The 23,407-nt window shown below is 42.3% G+C and overlaps 1 protein-coding gene across 1 annotated transcript; it reads left to right on the top strand.

Annotated features, from left to right (window-relative positions):
- Positions 1–1,404: 1,404 nt before the first annotated feature.
- ptp4a2b (protein tyrosine phosphatase 4A2b) lies at positions 1,405–22,195 on the top strand. Its single transcript, XM_053446503.1, has 7 exons — positions 1,405–1,562; positions 17,317–17,608; positions 17,927–18,035; positions 18,143–18,235; positions 18,328–18,458; positions 20,295–20,369; positions 20,884–22,195. The coding sequence occupies exons 2-7, from the start codon at positions 17,604–17,606 to the stop codon at positions 20,993–20,995; spliced, it is 525 nt and encodes a 174-aa protein (XP_053302478.1). The 5' UTR covers positions 1,405–1,562; positions 17,317–17,603; the 3' UTR covers positions 20,996–22,195.
- The last annotated feature ends 1,212 nt before the right edge of the window (positions 22,196–23,407 follow it).

Here is a 23,407-nt window from a genome sequence, read left to right as displayed (position 1 = left end):
GTCCAAACAAATATATATATATATACATACACAAACACACTCTGAAATAAATTCACTTTTACTTAACACAAGAACTGTAGATCACCAGGGTGTTGTTGTCTCTACATATGTATCTATTAATCTAAAAGAGCTACTTGACATTTGATTGGAAGAAAACACTGTAATAAAATATGTATGTTACAAAACAAGCCACGAGGGAAAGGATAACATTGTGCGCTTATTTTCTGGAACTGTCGTCACCATGGTGAGCTGTCATCACGCACCCGGATTCTTCTTACGTCGTATTGACGCCAGAGCCTCGGTGCTGCGTTCAGTGATCCCCGGAAACTCGACTCCTTTGCCTACACAGTGCTTGAGGATGCGAGTTCACACATCTACTTTTTGTAGCGGAGTGAAATAACAGCTGTTGTTTACTTAAGTTGATATAATAGTGTGCTTTAACAGGGGAGCAAAGGGAGTGACAAGCATTGAACAAATGAGTAGGAAATGTGTGTCACTTATGATTATTACATTTTCCATGCGTCTCGCTGATGACATTTTTGATTGCGTAACTCTTCTCTAATATACTGTTTATAAGGCTCAAACGTTTCAAACGGCCTCACACACATAGTTAAATCATTGTAGTGTAGCCTGTACCGCACTGTGTGCATTTTGACAATTATAATTTAATAATTAATTCTCAGAATAGCCTGAATAAGACAGTGGCGTATACACATCAATTCATGTTGAAGACATTGTAGTGTAGTCTCAGAACTACGAATTTCATCAACAAAAACACAGAACGTTTATATAAATAAAAATGAATATCCCTGTTAAAACATAGTAACCAGATTAAGATACATAGATAAATAAGACACTGCCATTTAAACAGCAACAATGAAGACATTGTAGTGTATCCTGTATCTTACTATGTACAATATCAACATTTCTCATAAAAAACAGACATATTGACATAAAAAAAGAATTTCTCTGTTAAATTATATAAATCAGATAGTAGGAAAGTAGTATAAATAAGACAATACCTTGTAAACAGCAAGTAACACTGTACATTGTCAGAGCTACAAATAAAAACAAGAAAAAATAATCCCTTCTGAACTTTGCCAAAACTACAAATTTCATCTTCAAAAGAAATTACACATAAAAAAAAATGTAATAGATAAAACATTTTCAGTTAAATCCCATTAGCCAGATAAAGGAAAATAGCCTGAATAGGATACAGCAACTCGTGTTGATGAAATTGTCCATTTTCAAGTAACTAGCTAGTCTGTGAAACTGTAGATCTGCAAATTTCACCATCAAAACACGATGCATTTTCACAACAAATCTCCGATGAGAAGAGGTCCCCGCTCCCACCGTGTGGACATGCCGCCCTGAAAGCCACATTTCCCACTGCCCCTGAGGGAGTCTCCGGGCTGAGGAGGCTCCTCCTCGACAACACTTCTCCACTTCCGCCGAGAAGCTGCCACATTGAAGAGGAACACAAACAGCGACCTGACAGCTCTCCACTCTCCCTCCACTTTCTCCGGTGCAGTCACGGGATTTCAATGTTCAGCCTGCTCTTTGTAAGTAGCACGAATGACCCCGAACTGAACTGAAACTAACCGAGATGCCTGAGCTCGTCTTCTCTCGTGTGATCGGACCCGATTGCCGCGGCGCTAACCCGCCGGAGTCCGACGCTTAAAAGTTGTTTTCCATATTGTTGGATAATATTATGATCGCTTTGATAACACAGGGGCAGATAAAGTGGATTGTGAGCGAGTGGTTGTGTCTGTGTATAGCCACGTTAACATTAGCTCGCCGAGCAAAGCTTGGGCGGTAGTGTTGGGCTACGTACGCTATAAAAAAAAATGGTGTTGACATTTAATATTATTATTATTATTAAACTAAATCATCTTTTAGCATATTGCTGTCAGTCACTCGTGTGTATGTTTTAAATGTCAACTAGCGACAGCCGATGTCTGGGCTTGCTGCGAGACGCTGCCGGGAAATGTAAAGTACGGAACCGAGCTAGCCTGCTAGCTGATTTAGCTATGCTAGCTTGCTACCAGGGCTAGGGCTATTTCCTAGATGGGGAAGAAGCTCAAGAAGAACAAAACACGACAACGTAGAATTACATCAACATGCTCTCGTTCGCTTCGAGTGTTGTCGTGAAATACAGCGACGTCGGGTGTCTGATAGTATTGTGTTGTTGTCTCCACTTTGACGTCGACTGCAATCCTGTAAAAATAAAAGCTAACCCTTAGCTACACAATGAGCTCCGGGTACATCCGTGAAGGTAGCATTCCTCCTGGGCAACATCGAGCTCCGCGTTAACGAACAACGTGGGTGAAATGTTAACAGCTGCCTTGGCTAATGTTTAGCCGTGGTTTGAGGTTTACATTATAACAGGCCCCCGTGTTTTTCTTGAACATTTAACAGCTCTGTCACAGTGCTGGTCACGGTGCGGTCTCGACAGGCATCGGTAGCAGGGGGAAGCTTTGACTTAAAGGTAGATGGCGACCGAGCGAGCTGCCTTCCGCCCTTTGTGACACAATCCGGATCCACAGCCCGGTTTGCCCATTTGTTTCAAAGCCGTGTGCTAAGCTAACACCCCAACCTCAAAACATAACAACAGTCAGTCAAGATATGTAAGGTCTGGTGGTTGTTTCGCTGCCTTTAGTGTCTTCGTTTGATAAGTCAGAGTGCCTCTATTGTCCACTAGCCGGGTTGACCATGTGGAAGTGGAGCTAACCGTGTCTGCTTCCCTTTAACAGAAAGCACCCTAAACCCCATTTTAGCCATGTGGGCTGGAGTGAAATGAGGAAACTCACTCAGGGAGGAAGTTGACCGGAGCAGCTGTGACACTAAAGGCCGCAGCACATTCCCATGCCTCTCAGTTTTCAATACATGACCTTCCAATGGTTTGAGCCTCCTTCTCCGGTAGTAAAATCTCATGGGTGGCTAAAACAAAAGAATAGCACCGAGCACTCCCACCCCGCATTATTGTATGAGTCAATCATTAACTGGAGTAACAGGTAAGCTAATTATACGCTCCTGCTTATGAGTCATTGCAAGGTGACCCATATTACAGGCACTGAGAGAAGAAGACCGGACGCATCGGTCATCAAAACAAACGTGAGGCCATGCTAAACGTGCAAAAAACGTGACAGTTGAGATTCTCGTAGTAATCTGTATATTCATTATGCAAATCACATAATTCCACCGCTTTGTTTTATGCAAAAAAACAACGGCGTCCACTCGAGTCCTTATGCCCTGTTCGCATTTTTTTTATCGAGGAAGTAGGTCACTTGAGCCAGTGACCTGCTTTATTTTTTACCTAATTGACACATGATGCACAACCCAATCTAGAAATAGCCTCACTCTGCTCGGTCCACTCAGAGCAGAGGCTGTAAGTGGAAGTCAGGCCCCGCATAGTGGTAGGTGCTCTATCACGAGGCGCCATTCCTCAAGTGAGACCCCCATCATCCCCAGGCCCACTCTCCGAGAAGTGTTTAAATACAAAAACACACAATTTCTTTGTAACACCCCGAAATGGACATCATCATACGTCACTTGGTAATTTCTTTGTTTGAAGAAAATTATAACTAACATCATTGTTATTTTTGGCCTTGTATGCTTTGTGTTTGCAAAAAAGCAGTTAAGAGGGCTTTCTTCAGAATCTGGCTGATGGCAGCTGCTACGTCTAAATGTTTTGTTCTGCTTATGAATAAATTGGTTTATGTTGGAGATGAAGTGTGATACTAGGCGTTTATATAGCTGGATATCACCCCAGCATAAAGTTGGTTCCTCTGTCTAAAGGCGACATTTAAAAAATAAAGGCTATGTGACAAGAGAGGAAGTTCTTGGCCTTGGTTACCGTTACTGTGAAAGGTGATTCCAGTTAACAGTAACATGACACCAGCTTACCAAGCAGAGTTATTGAGGTAGAGGAACACCTATGTTGTAGACTGCTGGCATTCAGCCCATCTCACCACTGGGCGGCTGTGAGTGTTGAAAGCTGGGGTCCGTTCCACAGTGACCAGCTGAACAGATTTAGCCAATTTAAAATCCAGTAATGCCCCTGGTTCTTTGGCTGTGATGAGCTAAAAGGACAAAGGTGTTAGTTTTACTACGTGTTCAAAATTCTTTGCTTTAAAGTTTTGTTTTGAAATCGTCCCAAGAAGAAAGCTGGGATTAAATGCCCCCACTTTTCACTTGTCATTTCAAGCCATTGAGTGAAAAACCTCTTTATAATTATGCGCCAGTCGCTATGGGCAACTTTTTGTCTTTCTTTCGCTTGTGCTTGTTTCTGTTAATGAATCATGTTCTGGTCGACACGGTGTTCGTTTACTGTTGTTGCCACAGTGCTGGGATAAAGCGAAGGCACAAGCTCTGTTGCGCTGGCCGTGCCTGACAGATTGATGCCTCTTCTAGATGCTGCTGCAAGGCTGCCTCCTGAAACTATAGAAACAGGTAGGGATAGGATTTACCTTTTGTTATTAGTGTTTTCAGCCACCTAGTCTAGCTAAAGCCTGCAGAGCTTCAGTTAGCTGGGGAAACACAGCCCTTTGCCAAACCACGCTATAGTGAAGGGTGGTGGTGGTGTTGTTGTTGTTGTTATTAGAGCTGTTGTTTTTAGGCGTATGCTCACCTTTGCTGATCCAGAAAATGTTCAAGGTTTGAAGCAAGTACAGTCCAGAAAAGGCCGGGTTATTACACATAAACAAGCCTGCTGTGTTTTCCTACTGCCTGGGCACTGTGTTGTTTCTCGGTAGAGCTTGACTTTTCCTTAATTTCCTTAAGCAGCTTAATATACACATGAAATGTGTGGGTACCTCTCACAACATGACCTCGAACTAATGTGTTCACTGTGGCCGATACTAAAAAAGATGGATTTTCTATCGGGGGCTATTTTAAGACCAGAGGGTATATGTTAAGCTTCTGGTAAAGATGCTGGCTTTCGCAGGTTAAAAAGTTCCTAGATTAGTGTATATGTGCCATCTACTCTGAACCCTGACCCTCTCAAAGGCTGTACCTCCTGCCGCTTCTTCAGCTTCGCTTTGTGAATGTTTAAAGAGAGCACCGTTGCTCTTCTCTGATCGCTTCACGGGAAGCACCAAAATTCCCCTCAGGAGCACTTGTTGCTACCGCTGGGACAATTGTTGATATGGCAACAGGCATCCCCTGATGCTGCTGTCAGAAGGCCACGTTTGTTTCCAAATGTCAGTAGAATTGATGTCGCGGTGGGACTCTGCACCTCTCTGCAAAATGTGAGCAGACATTCTTTTGTCTTCTGGCCTCTTGCACCGAAACTTACTTCTACTTCAGGCTGTCATGGAATTTTGCAGGTCAATTTTCGTCTCTGTAAACACATTTCAAGAATGAAGTTGACCAACAAAAATGCACAACTACATACAATTAGCTTTTGCCAGAATGTAAGAATGGGTGAGGTGGATTGTGAAAGGAAACACTTCTATTGTGATTGACTAATCTTTGCGTCGCTTTCTTTAAAACCTGGTTTAAGCTTCATTGATCTGTTGGCCAACAGGTAGAGGTGTGACTCACTGCCAACATGTACATGTCCGCCCAGCCTGCAAGATGTCAACCTGGATACCAAATTTGAGATCTTTCATGAGATAATGATTAACCACAGTAGGACAAAGATGACTTAATATAAGCCCTCGACCATAGTCCAGAATAAACTAGAACACTTGACTCGTATTGGTGAAGTTGGGGTTGTACTAAAATATAATCAATCTTGATACACAGAAAGGTATTTTAATGGGGGTACTTTCATACACTTAGGCTCGTGAAAAGTAATACGTAACCAGCTAGGTGCGCCTCCAGTCGGATGTCTTAAACTTTGGTCCCTGATTTACCTGGTAATGAACAGTTCTGCTACTTGGGTAAACCTACCCATAGCTACCAGGTAAAATAAAAGCATCATCTATCTGTGTTGGTTGCATAGTGGCAGATGCCCTTCCTTTATGTAGTAAATTGAGCCACGTGAATGAGAGAATTTGCTTGAGAAAGTGCGGGAACAAAGGCGAATCACTAAATAGTTTACTGCCTTCAATCACAGTGCAAACTTAAGGACATATTATTGTTTCTTTTGTCTTTTTTGGCTGTTGGCAAACTCTCATTAGCGGCTACAATTGCCAGGCTAAAATGCTCCAGAGCATTTAGTAGTAGTCAGCGATTTTTACTACAAAAACTGACCCAGTTTTCAGAAACCTGTGAACTAGATTGAAAATATTTACCTAATTGTAAAACTGCACTTCTATGTTGACAAAAGTAATGCTCTAGAATAGTAATTGGATTTCCCTTTATGAACCACATTTTAGACCCAAGCACTTGTTTGTGTTGTCCTTTTTCACTCTGTTGTCAGCAGATAATCAGTTTGTGTTGTCACTCTAAATCCTCATTCAAATCATAGTCAGTGTTATGTCTGGCTTTGTTTAGCTTTCAAATGTTTTTCAGGTGCTGGAGTTTAATTTTGTGTTAAGTGTGATTAAAAGTGCAATAAGGCCACAGCGAGGAGAGAATAGGCCTTTGTCAGGAAATGTTTTTCCTCTTTTCATTCCCGTTTCTAAGGTACCAAGCCCTGGTCTCTTTCAGTCTTTTCCAGAGACGGATCAGTCCTTGTCCCCCCTCGCCCTCCCCCAGAGCGCTATCAGAGGCCTTTGATCGTCACACTGTTTATCTGTGCTCACTCAGAGGCTGCACAGCAGTGTGATAAGTGGGCTTCGCCGTGTGTGAGTGCGCGTGGAGCTGGTGCTGGTCTGTTCATGGAAATAGGGGTGTGTATGGGGTGAGGTGGTGGTGGGGGGGGGGGTTACATATTCTCTCACCTCCCCTCTACAGGCTGCTTTACACGGAAAGCAAAGGCCAGGATAACAAGTACTCCACAGGAAGATCAGCTCCTGTCCTCTGGGAGCAGATGAGGTAACCCGTTGTGCCGAATAGGCGACAGAATGAGGATGTCCAAAAAACGTTATGCATTTTTAGTCTGGAAATTGCTGTGTTACACTTGCTCAACATACAGTGAGGAAAGAGGATGTAACAATTGACAACAATGAGATTGTAACAATAATAGTCACATAGGAAGTGGATAGAAAAATATACTAATGTAAATGTGCAGACAGTAATGTGTCCAGTGTCACATGCTCTATGGCCCTGGAGATTAAGGTCGTAGGTGTGGAGTCTTGAGTCTCGAGGAAACAGAATGCATGGTGTCTCAGTCCATTGCCGAAGGGGGGGGGGGGGGGGGGGGGGATGTTGTAAACTACAAACAGGATGACTCCCTGAGTATGTAGTATGGACGTAGTGTATATAATAGCAAGTTGAGATAATTTCATTGCTCAACTGCACAGAAGCTTGAGACATTAAGTTGTTAAATGTAAATTGCAATTAGTCTACACAATTAGCTCTACACACCAGTAACAGTAATATATTAGGCACTGTTAAGATGGACACAGGCTCACAAGTACATTACATATTGCGCTACCATTGACGAGGCTTACATGATAAGTGGATCTCATCAAACAGATGAAATGATTAAATAAAATTCCTTGTGTTTTTGACAAACACTGCAAAAAAACCTTTGTGGACATAGTTAAATGTTAACAGAGAATTGATTACACTCATGTTAGTTATTCATTTGCTTTTGATACACATCTCTTTTGTGCAGTTATGGTATGCGTGTGTTATTCACAACTGGTAAGCAGCTGGGTATCTCAAAATCTTTCATCTGATTTGGGTGGATAGATGTGCTATTATAATCTTTAGATAATATTTGCTTTTGCCTACAATTGTTAGGAGTTGCAGCAAAAACATTTTGTAAGTTTGCCAAAGAAAAAAAAAATGGGAGCTTTGGCTGAGGTGTGGTTAGTGGGCTCTCTGGAACTTGCGTCACTACTGCAGTATCTATACATAACAAATATTTTCTCTGGAAACAAACAGTTTGGATCCAATACTACTTTCTTCTATTTTCATAATCCTAAACTAAAGCTGTTGGACAGTATCACTAATCTTTCTTCAGGAAACAGTCTATAAGTTAAACTTCTAATGAAGTGCAAAGCACATTATTATTTTTATCTTGTGAAATTTAAACATCTGCATCAGTCAGGTTATTGTCACAGAGACTTCATCTGTCTGTGTTTACTGCCATCAAGTCTGACTTAAACCATTTGGCTTTGATTGTCCTTTTACTTCCCTTGGAGTTTAAGCTCCTCAATACTGTATTCCTTTAAGATCAGGTGATACTAGTGCTAAGCCATTTGTCAATGCAGTTACCCATGATGTTTCTAGACTTACACATTTATAGACATCCACCATTGTTGTGTGAGCAGGTCTAGGTGTGACAGTGCGGTAGATCTATAAATTAAAGGAGGTCTGCTGTGTCACATGTGACTTCAACATATTTCTAGGCTTGATCAAATGCGGTCCACCCACACACAAGCTAAAACAGGAGGAATGTTTGTGGCTGTACAGGCAAGTCTGTTTAAAGTTCTTTTTAAATATAGTGTTGCCATTTCAGGTTACATATTGTCAGCAATGGAAGATGTTTGTGTTAATTAATATACATCTGTTACCTTACCTTTTGTCATGGCATTTCTCTGGAATGCTGTTCTTGATATCACTTCCCACAGTGGGTAAGCTGTATATCTTAGGGACCTGCAGTAATAGCACTGTGTAAACCACATGTTTGTTATAACTGAGTGTCTGTGAATGAAAATACAGGCAGCTTGTGCTGCAACTAACAATGACTTCCATAATCAATTAATGTGCCAGTAATTAATCAATAATGTAAAAATAATGAGAGAAATGCCATTTAGCATTCTCCAAGCATGTGTTGACACCTCCAGTTTGCTTGTTGTGTCTGATCAACAGCCCTTAACCTAAACATATTAAAGTTACTGTGATATATAAGAAAGAGAAGGATCAAATAATCACATGAGAAAAGCTATAACCAGAGAATGTTGGTATTTTTGCTTGAAAATGACAACATTTTTAAATGTAACAGCTCTTCATTTAGTGAGGTCCTACCCTGGCTAGAGTATTGGTCAAGTTGCTTGTAGTTGAGGCAGCATTCCCCTCTCAGCTATAATTAAGTTTTGCAATGTTCTTCCTGCTCTACCTGCACAGCAGGTGAAGTAAAGATGCCTTTCCTAGAACATTTTTGAATAAACGTCTACCACTTCTTCCTAGAGCCATGGCTCCCTTCTCAGAAACCCATAGGCGGACACGTTATCAGAATTCAGTCAACAAAGCATGAGGCCTCACAGAATCTAGTGACTTAAAGTATCACTTTCAGCCTGAGGCTCTTGTTTGCGAATCCCAGGAGTGTGCAGCTCATGTGAGGGAGGCACAGCAACAGTTTGGGATCGCTGCTGGAGTTCAGGTTTTTTTAATATAAGCCTTCTCTTCTCCATCTCTCAATGCTGTCTTGTCCAGGCATGCCTAGGGATTTTAGTGTTGTGCTTGTTACACTAGATAAACTGGCATGGCTCAGAAAAAAGGGCAGAGGCTTAACTAGTGCAGCTTATTATAATTTTGAGTATGTGTTTGCTCTGTTGCGTGTCTGTTTGTCTTTTTTTATGACTGATGGTGAGGGAGAGGTGTGCACACTCTTTCCTTTATGTGTGCACTGTTTGCATAATGCTGTGGTGACCTATCACCATACCCCTCATTTACAGGCCCACTTCGGTCCGTGAAGTTAATGCTGTAATCTAATGACCTACTGAGGGCTTCTCTCATGCAAATACTTGAAGTTAAACAAAATTTGTGAGGAAGGAAAACCAGTATGGGTTGTGGGTGTGTGTCATTTCACAATGCAGCTGCACCTTCCCACAAGGCTAGATTGTGATGTGCTTCTAAGTGGGAAAAAAATCTCCTGGTGAACGGGAGTGACACACACGTGGAATAGCGAGTTTTTGGTAATAAGAGCCGACAGTCCCAGGTGTCTGTGTGTTGACAAGAAAACCATGTGATCTCCGCATCGCAGGTAATACGTAATGTGGAGGATTTGTAGCTCCTGTAAACGCATCTGTGAAGAGAACCTCCCGCTGGGTTGTGCATGTGTGAATGGCAGCCTGCGGGTTAACTCTGGATTTATCAGCTGGTCATGTCTGAAAACGGCTCAAGTTTCACAAAATGTATATATACCCAGGTCTGTGCAAATGGCCTCAGGCCCATATGAACATCCCCTTTTCAATGTGTGAAAAACACCATAAAAAGGGTGTGTGTGTGTGTGTGTGTGTGTGTGTCAACAAGGCTCATATAAGGCTGGCCTCTGCTCAACTTTTCCCTGTCACCAAATCCCTAAGCTCTGCTCAACCAGCCGCTGCTGTTTTTCATTCTCATAAACCAGGATTGGTTTGAAATGGATGAATGGGGCTTCCTTTTATCTCTTGTTGCTGCGAGACATGAGTTGGGTTGAGGATGGCTCCAATTTGAGAAATCCACACACTTAGCCCATCAGCAGCATTTACGTCACTGCATGGGACCAGCTGGACCATTCAGCAGGTGTGATGTATCCCAGCCACTGGCACTACCAATCTTTTGGCTTGACTGTGTTTTTAGTTTGTCTTTTACTTTTTTTTGCTCCTATTTGGCTTATCCATTGTTATGTCCTCTTGAGATTTTTTCTTCAAGACTTAACGGCTTTCTCCATGTCACAATTCCTTTGTCGCCATCCCTCTTGACATTTCCATGGATATCAATTATCTCTTATTTGGCAATCACTGCGGCCATAGTAATGAGGAAATGCTTTTGTGACACCTCATTTGAAAGTGGTTTTCAATATTGCCTCTTTAACACTCCTTGGTGAGTTGGATATCAGGCAGTGTGAAGGAAAAAGAAGTATGTCTCTGACACCTCGCCTTAATGCGGGTGTGTAATTTTGTTAATGAAAGTGTGAAGCTGAGTCATCCGCCCTTACAAACTAAAAGGAGAGGTGTGTGCTGTGGGTGTTGCAAGCAGGTTGTATCTGGGGCAAGTGTATCAGGGCCTTAATCTTTTCTTTTGCTGTGCATACTGCTCTCACCCCAAGGAGAACAGGGGCTTCCTCCCTCCCTCCCCTTCTCAAAGTCCATCCTGCCATGAATGACAGGCACTCTCCCTGCTCCTTGACTCGGCTCCCACACATCAAATTAGCCCTCAAGCTGCTTCAAGGCAGTACAGTCTGGTCATGCCCAGTCTGGCTCCAGACAAAACATCAGTAAGACTCTAGCACGTCCTCAGACCACCAGACATGGCTGGATGTAGCATCTAACATCTTTCACTATGGGGGATGAAGACAGACTAAGACGTTCCACATTTTGTGCAACAGCCTGACGTTTTGCCACGGTTCCCCTATACATGCCGTATCCAGACATTGGAGCTCATTTGCTCCTGTGACTGTCTTTTTTTCTTACTAAATATAGAACAACCCTGTTGCCGCTTTGGTGAATTTTTGGCACATTATAGGCTATTGATTGAAGATGGGGCTCCTGCCAGCTGTCAGGTGTCGGCCCAATCTGCCCACGGCAGTAGTACTGGTGGTGAATTCCTTAACAAGTAAAAGGCTTTCAGTTAGCACTCCCACTGCAGCAGTTCAGTCTCTCTTTCTGCACTTTACACCTTACGTGGCTGTATCCCAACCTTGTGCTACTTTGTCAGGTGTGTAAACTTGATAGTGAACAGCTGCCTCCATCTAATTTTTTGATAATTAAACTTGACACATCAATGAATCATTCTAAAATGATGAGTTGGCATGAGCAGTTGCACGAGACCCATGACCCAGTTCCCATTCGTTTGCCGCTTTATCACCTGTTTAGGTTTGTGTGTCCCTCTTCTGTTCTGAGATACTGCGCTCCCTATCAGCTCGTACTGCTACCCTCTGCTCTCACAGTGCCCTTCTCTCTCTCTTTCCTACTTTCTCCTTAGTCACGGTAGGTGGTTTCTGGGAGAGACCAGCTGATTTGGGAAGGTCTCCCTATCAGTGCGTCCCCCTCCCCACTCACTCCCCTACCCCTCCACTTGCGGTTCTAGTCCAACATTTGAACACGTGATTAGGAACAGGGCACCAAGGGAGTTTTCTCCGGGCCTCTGCATTTACTCTGTGACCTTTCTCCCAGTTGAGTATATTTACTTGTACATAGCCACATGCAAAAATGGCCCAAATGTACTTTACCAGAACTATTATATTAGAGGCTGTTTAATCAGATTTGGCCCCTTAATATGTACCCAATGTTTTTCATATTGAATATCAAGCCTTATTGAACTGCCAGATATCTGACTGGGGCTTGATCGTACTTTCCAGGTGACAGCAAAGGTCATGTTATAGAGTAAACAAGCCAAGGTAACCATCTGAGCTAACGGCTGCTTACTCAGCTAATAAGTTGCTTGATCGGTAAATTCACCACCTCTAAGCAGAAGATACAGAACAAGTTTTCTATGAGACTAAGCAGGCCTCCGTCTTACCCAGATTCAACCAGGGTTCATTTCGTACCCGTCAATGACATCTTTCCAGAGTAGACGTGATGACTGCGATGTAGTGGGAGGGTTTTAACCCAGAGAGCAGTGTGAAAGCGAGGAGTGCTCACTCTGCAGATACTGTGGGGGACCAAAATATATTGATGCTCCGCTGCACACTTACAAACACTTGTTTAGCAATCCTCACAGCTGTGTAGTTCATCACACACAAGAAAACATGGCTTCATTGGCACCTGTCACTGTAGCTTCATCACTAAAATAGAACATGATGAGTGGTGATAAGATGCTGTACATTGCTTTTAGATCAGTTTTCAAATTTCATACCAACATTTAACCTGATAATAGTGGCTGTGTACTGGAATTCCATTTGCTTACTTAAGGTGAAATTGAACTTTGAGGACTTGACTTAAGAATGGAAATTAATAACTTTGTTACAACTTGTCTTCTATTACAGAAAACTGGCTCCCTATGTGGCTCGGACTGCTGGTGGTTCAATACATTTTTAGTATTAGCCAATAAACACAAAAGGAACATCCATCACCCAGTCTAAAGCTTTCAGTTCTTGAGTAAACAATGTGTCTTGTTTCCTGTGTGGTTAAACGTGTCTATTCGCTTCAACAAACAGATTCAACGTGCATGTACGTGCGTTTGTTTTGTCCTTCCTGCATCTGTGCAATGTCTCACTGCAGAACCATTTTGCATTTCAGAGTGATTTGCATGCGTTCCCTGACAGGCTGGCCGACTGTGTTTTGGGCTCGATCTTACCACGGTTTACGCTCTGCTCATTTGACAGGCGTGTGCTCAAGGAGGAAGAGGAGGCGTCGCCTTCACTCATCTGCCGTCAAATCTTGAATTGCATTAGATGAAACCTCCAGCTCTCAGTTGACTACTAAATCAGACATGGACATTGAGACATGAAATATTTCTACTGTCCCCCGTCAGGTCAGTGCAGTAAGAGTATGCTGGATTTAAACAGTTGAACATTGTGAAGGGATGACAGTCAACACAGACAGTACTTACAGTATAATTGCACTGTTTCTTGGCCACTGCTCGTACTTCCTGCCTAAACGTGATCACCGAAGCGGTGATTTGATCTTCCTTTTTGCCTCAGTAACCCCTGCTATTGGCTGTGGCTAAAACACTTACTATATAAAGTCACTTTGGGCCTCTAGGCAACCCTCCACAATATTGATGTTTTTTTAATCTTTAAGCTTAAGCTGTGTGCACTGTGTCTGTGGATTCGCTTGTTCTTCAGTGTTTCCTCTATACGTCTCAGTCCGCTCTCTCCTCTCCACCATCCATTTTCACAGGTGACAACACATGTTGATTTCCCCGCTCTCACCCCCTTCTCCATCCTTTCTCATCTCTGGAGGATTAGACGCTGATTAAAACAAACCTATTAGCTCTGTTACCCTTTGTCCAAGCTTTAGCTGCGTACATGCAGCAATGCCATATTGTGTTCAGCACTGGGGTGGTAATTAAAGGCCTTACAGAGGATATCAGCCGTCTCACACAGGGAAAAAGAAGAAATCAAGGCTGTTTCGAGTGGCCCTTTGGCTATTGCCAAGTACAAAAGATGAAGGGTAGGATAGATACATTTAGAGAGGGTGAGCTGATACATCTGTTACAGAGGAGTAGTGAGTTGGAACAAGAGGAAAAAAGGGAGATGGTTGTAGTTTTTAAGAGGGACATTGGGTTGCAAGTAATTACTGCTTTCGGGTTTTAGCTGCACTAGAAATCAAGCAGGTGGGTTTCAGCGACAAAACAATCGGAATGCACTTTCATACAGTTTAATATCCTGAGTAAATTGTGTCCGAGTAAAAATGGAAATGGAGGGAGTACAGAGATTACTGTGTCAATCTCAAGGAGGTGGGAAGAGGGAGCATGGGACTTGAAATACTTTGGCTGTTTGAAGCTTTGCCCACCCTGTAATCCTCACCTTGTGACTACTGCCTGTGACACGGTGCTAAAGTCCAAGCCCTTTCTCTCTGCTGCCCTCCTACTCCCCACGTGTACGCAGCAGACACAGTGACAGCCAGCTCTCGTCATCCCCCTTTGTAACCTCCCTCCTGTGTTGCTCTGAGACGGTTCCAACCAGTCTGTGGCGGCTGGGTTTAGACTGTCAAGGCTTTGGCACTGTTGGCCTGACTGCTCCCAGGCTGGTTACAGACCAGACATTACCTGTTCTGTAAGACACCCTTGTGCGCTTGTTTGTTCACTCCATACTGTGCATATTATTAGTTTCCATTTTGGTGACAGGGGGTTATTGAAATAGTGATGTAATCCAAAGGTGTAGTCGGGTCATAGCAGACTTTTTAAAGCTGAATTGTGGGACTTGAAGATACAAAAAATTGTTTGTTACATTCAAGCCTTTAAACAAAGCAGGGCTCCAAACTAACTTTTTATACTTGGAGAACTGTCGCCCTGTGCTGAAGATTTTAGGAGCACAAGCACAGTACAGCACATCTCTACTTGTAGTTGGGCCTTCTAGCTCTTTTGCCCTGACGGAACCTCATCTGTACAGACACCTTGGCATCAAGCTTGTTCCCTCAAGACTTATTCTTATCAGGGCCTCCACTGTGTCCACATGCAGGGACCCTGCATGAATATTCAGTCTGACATTTGTATTAGAATTAGAAATATTATAACATCCTCAATAATAAAAAAACATAAATAAATAAAATGGACGATCTGGCTCTGTTAACAAAAAATGCTCTTGAATAAATATTAACATTTGGCACAGGGTATGTGTAACCCGCTCGGTAAACAGGATGGTTATGATTTAGATGAAAAACTTACGATCATGTACTTTGTTAATAATCAATGGTGTCGGATCATGAATCTGTCACTTTAACGCTGAGTCCTGGCTGCGCGCGTCACTCCCCTTGTTGTACTGAGCGCGCACGTAATGTTGAACTCTCATTTTTCATTATGTTTAAATTCAGCCTCATAAACTCTGGATGGATTCAAACTAAAACTAAGTTACTTTATGTACTGATCAGGTCCTAATAACCTGTGATGATTGTTGGGTTTTATGAGTTAAAGTGGGTGCAGGTCAGTAGTAGTGTTGAGGGAGGACACAGGAAAGTCCAGCATGGTATAAACCAACTGCCGCTTCTGCTCTGATCACTTAGTGTGCGTGTGCGCGTGTGTGTGTGTGTGTGCGCCACCCCGATCTTAGTCAGAAGAGACTGGGAGCACACACACAAAATGTCTTGCAAAGAAGTTAATACAAGGTTAAGCCTGTCAGTACCAGGTACATCACTCTGTATGTTGGAGATTCAAATGCAATGTCTGTGGGGACATCCCTGCAGTGGTAGCGCTACGTTTTGCATCTGTTTTGTAAACCAACCAGCAAAGATTGCTTTGATAGAGCTGCAGTGAAGAGTAACTGCAGGTGTCTGTAGCCACTGAGGTGGGGTAGGGGACAGCAGCTTGGAGTTTGACAAAAGCCAATGGTAGAGAAAACCTTTGGAATTGTCCCAAGAAAAGTTTCTGATGCTCCAGATACAAACAAAGAAACTGTGAGGAAGAATAAAAAAAGAAGGCAAACAATGCAGGAGATATACAGGGCATACATCATAAACACGCTTTAACTTCTGACATACTCACAATGTCAGAAGTGGGAGACGAGTTCTGTGTTGCAAGTTTCGGTACACATTTCTTGAGCAAAGGAGTCCAATTAAACTTTTAGGCTGAAGATGAAACTGTCGACTTCCATTGTGACCACAGCTTTGAACATGCTGCTGATAGTTTCACTTTCTCAAGACTGAAGTAAATACCATTTTACGGACATGAATATTAAGTTATGATAAGGGAAGAGCCGAATGATTTGGATAAACAGTGTATTTATCTAATTGACAAGTTGTATGTTATTATTATTATTATTATTATAAAATATAATTTAGCTGGAGCTTTTATCCAAAGTGACTTCCAATAAGTGCATTCAACCATGAGGGTACAAACCCCGAATGTGAAAAGCAAAATCCCGAACATTCTGTTTCTACGAAAATAGGATAAAATAAAATGTTCCAATAACTGTCAATCTCAAAATAAACTTCTACAGAAAATCAATTTTAGGGTGATAACGCTGAAGTGCTGGTAGATCACATTTGACAATGTTTTGATCGGCTGATTAATTTGAACGCTACCATTGACAGCTCGTACAGCAACTTCAGAAGCTAATATTATTAATTCCGACAACTCTGTTCAGGAGCTGTCTTATCTTCTACTTGACAACCACCCAGAGACCTTCTTGCTACCAAACTGAAAAGTGGCGTGTGGCAATCACTCAGTGTGTTCATGTAAAAATTGGCCTCGTGATCTGCTGGTCTCCATGAGCAGCAAAAAACACAAAGCTCAGTTGGTATTTTTTTCAAGCATCTAATTTATACAGATGGGATTGGGTGGTGTAGTGCACGCACAGACAACCGCCTGCTGAAGGCCCATTAACTAGACAATTGCAAACACATCAGATCTAATGTTAACGAGCTGAGATTTAGGAGTTGTCATTTTAGCAGGCAGATTTACTAGTTTTAAGTTACCCTTTTAAACACACTGGTACATTGGCTCTACCAATTTGAAAGTAGACTTTCTATTCATAATTTTGATATTCATAAAAGCACAATTGATGCGTCATGTCCTCCATCTGATAATTCCAGATAACCCAGATGTGTGTCTCTATGTAGAACACATAACCACGAGAACTGGCCTCACACTTGCCATGTTTTGTACATGGCTCAAGAAAGTGCATTATCGATTTATATGCGAGTTGGACGCTTGATGCGTCCAATGTTAATCAGCACTAGTTTCAATTAAAATATCTTAATCTGTTCTTCCTCTTCTTTTTTCTCCTCATAGAATTTCTGTGTTGACTTGAGCCATACCTATATGGCGTGTGTGAGCGGAGAATTCTGCCAGGCACAGCACCTCACCTCTGTGGAGAAGTGAATCGGCCGCCCCCTGAGGGACTACGCTACCCAGAAACCCCCCTGATTGCCAGCACGAGGAACTGCAGACTCTTCCAAAGGCCCTCCTGGGATATTGCGTAGTCCTTGGCCCGACCGCCCTGCCCTGCCTCAACCAATACGAAAGATCTTTGCTCTCTTCTTTCTCCTCAAACAGCCAATCACAAACAGCTCTCCTGAATGGGGTAAACTGATTGGATGACTCCTGGATATTATCTCCATCTTTTTCTCTTTTTCTTTTTTATTCTTTTTCTTTTTTTGTTTTGTGTTAATTAATTTTTTTACATCCCGGAGTACTGTGGACTAGTTTATCCTTTTTGTTACCTTTCTCTGTGTACATCATCCCATAGTTGTCATCCTGATCCATCATTATCCACGTGTTATCAATTTTATTTATTCTACCATTTTCCTGAATTCATTAATCTCCTAGCAGTCTTTGCTGACTTCTGAGCCAAAAGTCGCTTTTGTTTTGTAAGAGTATTGTATTGTAATTGTTTTTTAAGCCGTCTCGCCAACATGAACCGCCCCGCTGCAGTCGAGATTGCCTACGAGTGCATGAGGTTCCTCATCACCCACAACCCCACCAATGCCACGCTCAACAAGTTCACCGAGGTACGCCCTCGCCTGTCCGTCTGTGCCAGTGTGCCTCTGTGTCCGTTTGTTAGTGCTCCTGTTTGAAGTTCTCTCTCTCTCTCTCTCTCTCTCTCTATATCTGTCAGGACCTGAAAAAGTTTGAGGTGAACACATTGGTGAGAGTTTGTGATTCCACCTACGACAAGGCTCCGGTGGAGAAGGAGGGGATCCAGGTCCTGGTAAGTGTTGACTCAAAGGTACATTTCTGGCAGCCTTTCTTATTGTTAGTTTCTCATGTCCAACTTTATCCTGCTTCCTATGTCTCCTCCAGGACTGGCCCTTCGATGATGGCGCCCCTCCTCCCACTCAGATTGTGGACGACTGGCTCAAGCTGCTCAACACCAAGTTTCGAGAGGAGCCTGGCTGCTGCATCGCTGTGCACTGCGTGGCAGGGCTCGGCCGGTGAGTAACTACCACCACTGTGTCTCATCGTTGTTGGTCTACTGTGGCAAAAAAACTACTTGCCAACTACAAAGTAAACCTAGTTGCGTCATTAGAGTAATGTGCTTTTTAACATGGATCAGGTGGGGACCCAACAAATTCAAATGCAGTGGCATATATATGAGGTTTTATCAGCTTTCTTTTTTTGTGAGGTTAGAAGAATTTATTGGAAGGGCAGCAGCACAAACTATCATCTTCTCCCCAGTGTCACGCTGACCTTATCTCTCTCGTCCGCAGTTTCCCCTTCCTGTTAGTATTATCTGGTTAGTGTGATTCCTCTGTTTAAGTGCACAAACCAGTCTATTTCACCTCCACTGGGACAAAGTGAATCATAAACAGACATGTGGCACCTGTAAGAGTGGGTACACACAAGGCCAAAGAACACATTTATTTATTAAATGTTATCGAAATAAGGCCACATCCACACTTCCTCCTTCTATTTCATACTTATTACTTCACACAGATTAGTTTGCCTCCACTAAATGTGCAGCGTTGGACCTACATTTCCTGTTTTTTGTGTCTAATGTTAAAATGCACACAAGTGATTCTTTCAGTATCATTACCGGTTGTCCTCTTTCTGTTCCTGTTATTGCTCCGTAAACAGCTGCTTGAGTTTTCTATCAATAGCGACGACACACTGTTGCTGTGGCCTCAGCAAAAAGAGAGGCAATTACATTTGCATGTGATCTGTCTGTTGGTCATGAGGCTGCACAGGCGATGTACAGATAAACATATTCACTGGGCCGATATGACAGTGAATTTTATTAGAACGAATTATGCTGACTCAATATAAGTGTGAAAGCAAAGACAGCAGGAGCACATGACATGGGCGAGCTAGTGTGAGAACGCCTTTGCTGACCACAGACTTACAATAAGCCATCACTTCTCGATGGCTTCCAGCGCTTTGCATCGCTTTGGCCTTCGGGAAGTTTTATAATTACCAGTATTGGTCAAACTGGCATTTGCCTCTTTTTTTTTTCTCTTCCCTATGCTGTGTTTACTGCAGTCATGTGGGTTTTTCCATCGCCTTACAGTCTGATCCACTTCACACCAGTCGACACTTTCTTAAGGCCTCAATTGTACTTGTTTGTGTGGATGTGCGCACCAGCATCAGTGGACACCACAGCCTCAAAGTTGTTCTTAGAATACATAAAGTTTGCCAGTTCACCAGACGTCTGCACTAAGACTTACGAAATCTTCGTCACGTGGCCCAACCCTTGCATACCCTCAGATGTGGAATGCCCTCAGCGTGGGAGGCTGCAGCTATTTGCCCTGTTGTTGTTTGTTATTTTCTTTAAAACTATTCTCACCCCTCCTTCCACACATTTTTTTCTTCCCATTTTTCTTTCAATCCTTTCTGTCTCGCATGCCGCTCCTCGAATTGTGTGTATGAGAAAAGCCACTTGAGTAAATGTTCAGTCAGCGCAGGAGCTAACCGGCCAAGTTTTCCGACAAACCTTTTATGTATTTTTTTTTCTTTCTCCCACTCAATCCCTCTTGGCGATAAGGGAGAAGGTTGTCTTACTGTAACTTATCAGAGTAATGTGTGTGTGAGGCTCGGGGTGTGAGCGCCGCGCCTCAGCAGGGCAACGGTGAACTTGTGCGCCCCTGCTGATTTCCCAGACCTGTTTCCCAGGTTTAAGCAACCCCATCCCTCCTCAACAGTATTACTATGGAACCATGTGAACCCTGGCATTCAATCCTGTGTCTCTCTCTCTCTCTCTCTCTCTCTCTCTCTCTCCTTCTTTGATTCTCTCACTGTCTCCTTGAACTGGTCTGGATCTGTTCACCTCTCAGAGCTCCAGTCTTGGTGGCCTTAGCCCTCATTGAAACTGGGATGAAGTATGAAGATGCTGTGCAGTTCATAAGGCAGTAAGTACCCTTCTTTACTTTTCTGTCTAAAGGCTTTAATAAGAAAATATAAAAATGTCTTAAGTGAGTAAATATTTGAAGTACGTACAAATTGTATGAAAAAGCAATACTTATGTAGAGTATTTAAACTGTAATTTAAGATTGTTTATTGGATAAGACCTCTAGGTTCTCTACTTTGTTGAAAACTTCAGAGCGTTGACTTGGGTCTGTCTTTAGTCTGCAGAAAACTAGGAAGTGTTCAGTGTAAGTCTTGAGTCTGGTAAAGCCACCAGAGACATAACTGCACCCAAAATTTCATCTGTTAAAGGAATAGTTCAACATTCAGCAAACGTTGTGCTTTTGGCCTTGCAGAGACTCCAGGAAGTTACTGACCCTAAACAAGAACTAGTCTGGCACACAAACCCTGCATAGCAGCATATTGCATTTCGTAATCACTGTAGTGTGTTAAATATAGTGCATTGATTGTGGATCGCACTGTGTTGATTTTCTCCATCTCCCCTCTGATCTTTCCCAGGAAGAGACGTGGAGCCTTCAACTCCAAACAGCTCCTCTACCTCGAGAAATACAGACCCAAAATGCGTCTGCGATTCAAGGATACCAACGGCCACAACTGCAGTGTGCAGTAGGCTGCCTGTCAGTTTATCTTTCTTATGTGCATCTAGTGGGGGAATCTCCCAACAAGGGGAGATGAAAAAAAAAATATGAAGAGAGTGCTATCAGTAAATATTGTGATGATATGTTCACACTGAGTCATGGTAAATTGATCAGAGAGCAAGCGAGCGATGGAATGAATGAATCCAGATCTGGGGATCCACCAGCTGAACCAATGAATGGAAGGTCAAAGCACACAGATCGGCCCGCCTCCCGGTTACACTGTACAACCACGGGCCACAATTATTCTTTTTTAACTTGAGTCCATCCTTCTTTTTTTTTGCTCTGTTTTTTTTGTTCTTTTTTTTTTTCCAGTTGAAATCATGGGATACCATTTTCCATTTTGTGAATTTTTATTTTTACACAACCAGTCGTGATGAAAAGATGTTATGTTCAATGAAATTCTGATTTTTATTTCCCACGAATTAATGATATTATGATTAGGCCAGAATAATGTACCTTTTTAAAAACATTTTTAAACTCGAACACATATTGTGATTTTCCATTTTTGGTATTGGGTGTTTATTTTAATTTTATTTTTGCACAGAAACTCAAAGGTTCACCTGAAAATGCAGTAATTGTTCTCCTTTTACCCATCACTTGCTTAAAGTCACTTTCATTTTAGGGGTTCACTAAGTTTGAATATGTCTGCAATATTTATTCACAAACATGCTATGTGTGGCAGTTATGAGTTTGGCAGGGGCAAGGACACTTTGTCATCCAATAGTTATTTTTTTTTGTAGTTTTTTTTGCCTTGAGAGCCATGTCTGTTTTTTTATTTTTTTTATTTTGTTGGAGTGCAATAATCGTTCCACCTCAGATAAGCCCACCAAACCCTGCTGAGCATCCATACACACACATATACTTCAGACACTCATTCAGGCAGTTAAAGAGGAAAAAACCAAGCGCAACTCCTACAACAGGTACTTCTCCTGCTTTCATTCATTCTCTGTAATGGGGCTACAATAGGACTTCCCTAATTATGCATATTTAAACTTCCGCACACACACACACACATACATACACACACACACACACAGAGCCTAAGATCCAATCTGAAAGACAAGGTGGAGAAGAATGAAAATGGTCAGTTTTTTATCATTGTACCCATTTTGAAAACATCCCCAATTCGTATTGGTTCTTACAAGATAAATAAATTGAAATAAAAAGAATAATTGTCTTTTTTTTTTTTGTCTGCCTCGCTTGCACACATGGTGGGCTGTCTGCAGCGTACGAATGCTCTTTCATGAGTTATTTTATGTTGACAATGATAAACAACAATTAATATTGCTGGATAAGTAGCCGTGAAGCTTACATGTCCCGACTGGAAGCTGCTTTGTTATATTTGAGTAGCAATGCTTTTTCAGTTTTTTTTTTTGATACAGACCCTAAATCAGTCTCCTGAATTGATAAAAGCAAAAAGTAAAGGCCTCACAATGAACTGTCATTTTCTTTTCATCCTGCTTTTGAAGCGGAGCTACGATGCTCTCCCCTCACAGTGATAAACACGGTGTTCCCCAGACACGGTGTGCTCATTAGACATGCCAGTCAAAAGCTGCCCTACATGTCCTTTCCCCGGTGGAAAGTGAGTCAGCAGCATGTGGAACGGCACAGGACACCGTGGTACTGAGAAATGACTCATAGCCTGAGCTGTTAATCACGACTCCTGCCATCACGTCAACTGATAGAAAGGGCCCCATCTGCTGTTCAAATCCTGTCATGGCAGAAAGTCTTCATGATTATTGTAAATGGGGTTTTCAATGGAGTAACATTAACAGCACAGATGAGTAGAAACACATAAGAGGCATTCTGCAATAGGGAGTTGCAATAAAATGTGTGTGACGTTAAAAGGAATATTGTGTTTTTAATTCCCAGAAGATTATTTACGAAATATTCTGACCTCACCACCAATAATTTCCCACAAACTAATAAATCCACATGACAATAGACCCTTTTTTTTTTAGATTTATAATCGTAGGAAGATCAGAGGTGGGCGGATAACATTAATGATGGCTCCCTTCCAGTGATGCCAAATCCATGGATGTCGCCCACGTTACGTCATGGTGTACAGCAAGGATGAATGCTTTTATTTATTCCGGTACTTTTACTGATTTGAAGTACTTGGGTATGTGCTGCGAAGTGAAATTTGGCCCTTTTGCTAGAACGAGCCCTGACAGACTGAAATCTGTTGAAATCCAAGTATTAACCCTAAAATAAGCCTCAAATTGTACTTTGGGATATATCTTAATGTTTAAGTTATGATACATAATGGGAGTAGAGTTCCTGTTTGTTCAGACACAGACAGAAATATGTCGTAATGCATTTAGAGATATACATGAACAACAGATGCACTTTGTTGCAGTCTAAGAGCAAAAACAGGGTCTTAA

This window comes from Pleuronectes platessa, chromosome 18, assembly GCF_947347685.1.
Source record: "Pleuronectes platessa chromosome 18, fPlePla1.1, whole genome shotgun sequence".
Classification (NCBI taxonomy): domain Eukaryota; kingdom Metazoa; phylum Chordata; class Actinopteri; order Pleuronectiformes; family Pleuronectidae; genus Pleuronectes; species Pleuronectes platessa.
The sequence above is the reverse complement of the archived record's forward strand: the minus strand, read 5'-3'. Positions and strand labels throughout refer to the sequence as shown.

Excerpts from the sequence above, each read along its gene's own strand:
- ptp4a2b (XM_053446503.1), top strand. Across the intron at positions 18,459-20,294 it reads TGCGTGGCAGGGCTCGGCCG|AGCTCCAGTCTTGGTGGCCT; the intron begins GTGAGTAACTAC and ends TTCACCTCTCAG. Across the intron at positions 20,370-20,883 it reads GCTGTGCAGTTCATAAGGCA|GAAGAGACGTGGAGCCTTCA; the intron begins GTAAGTACCCTT and ends GATCTTTCCCAG.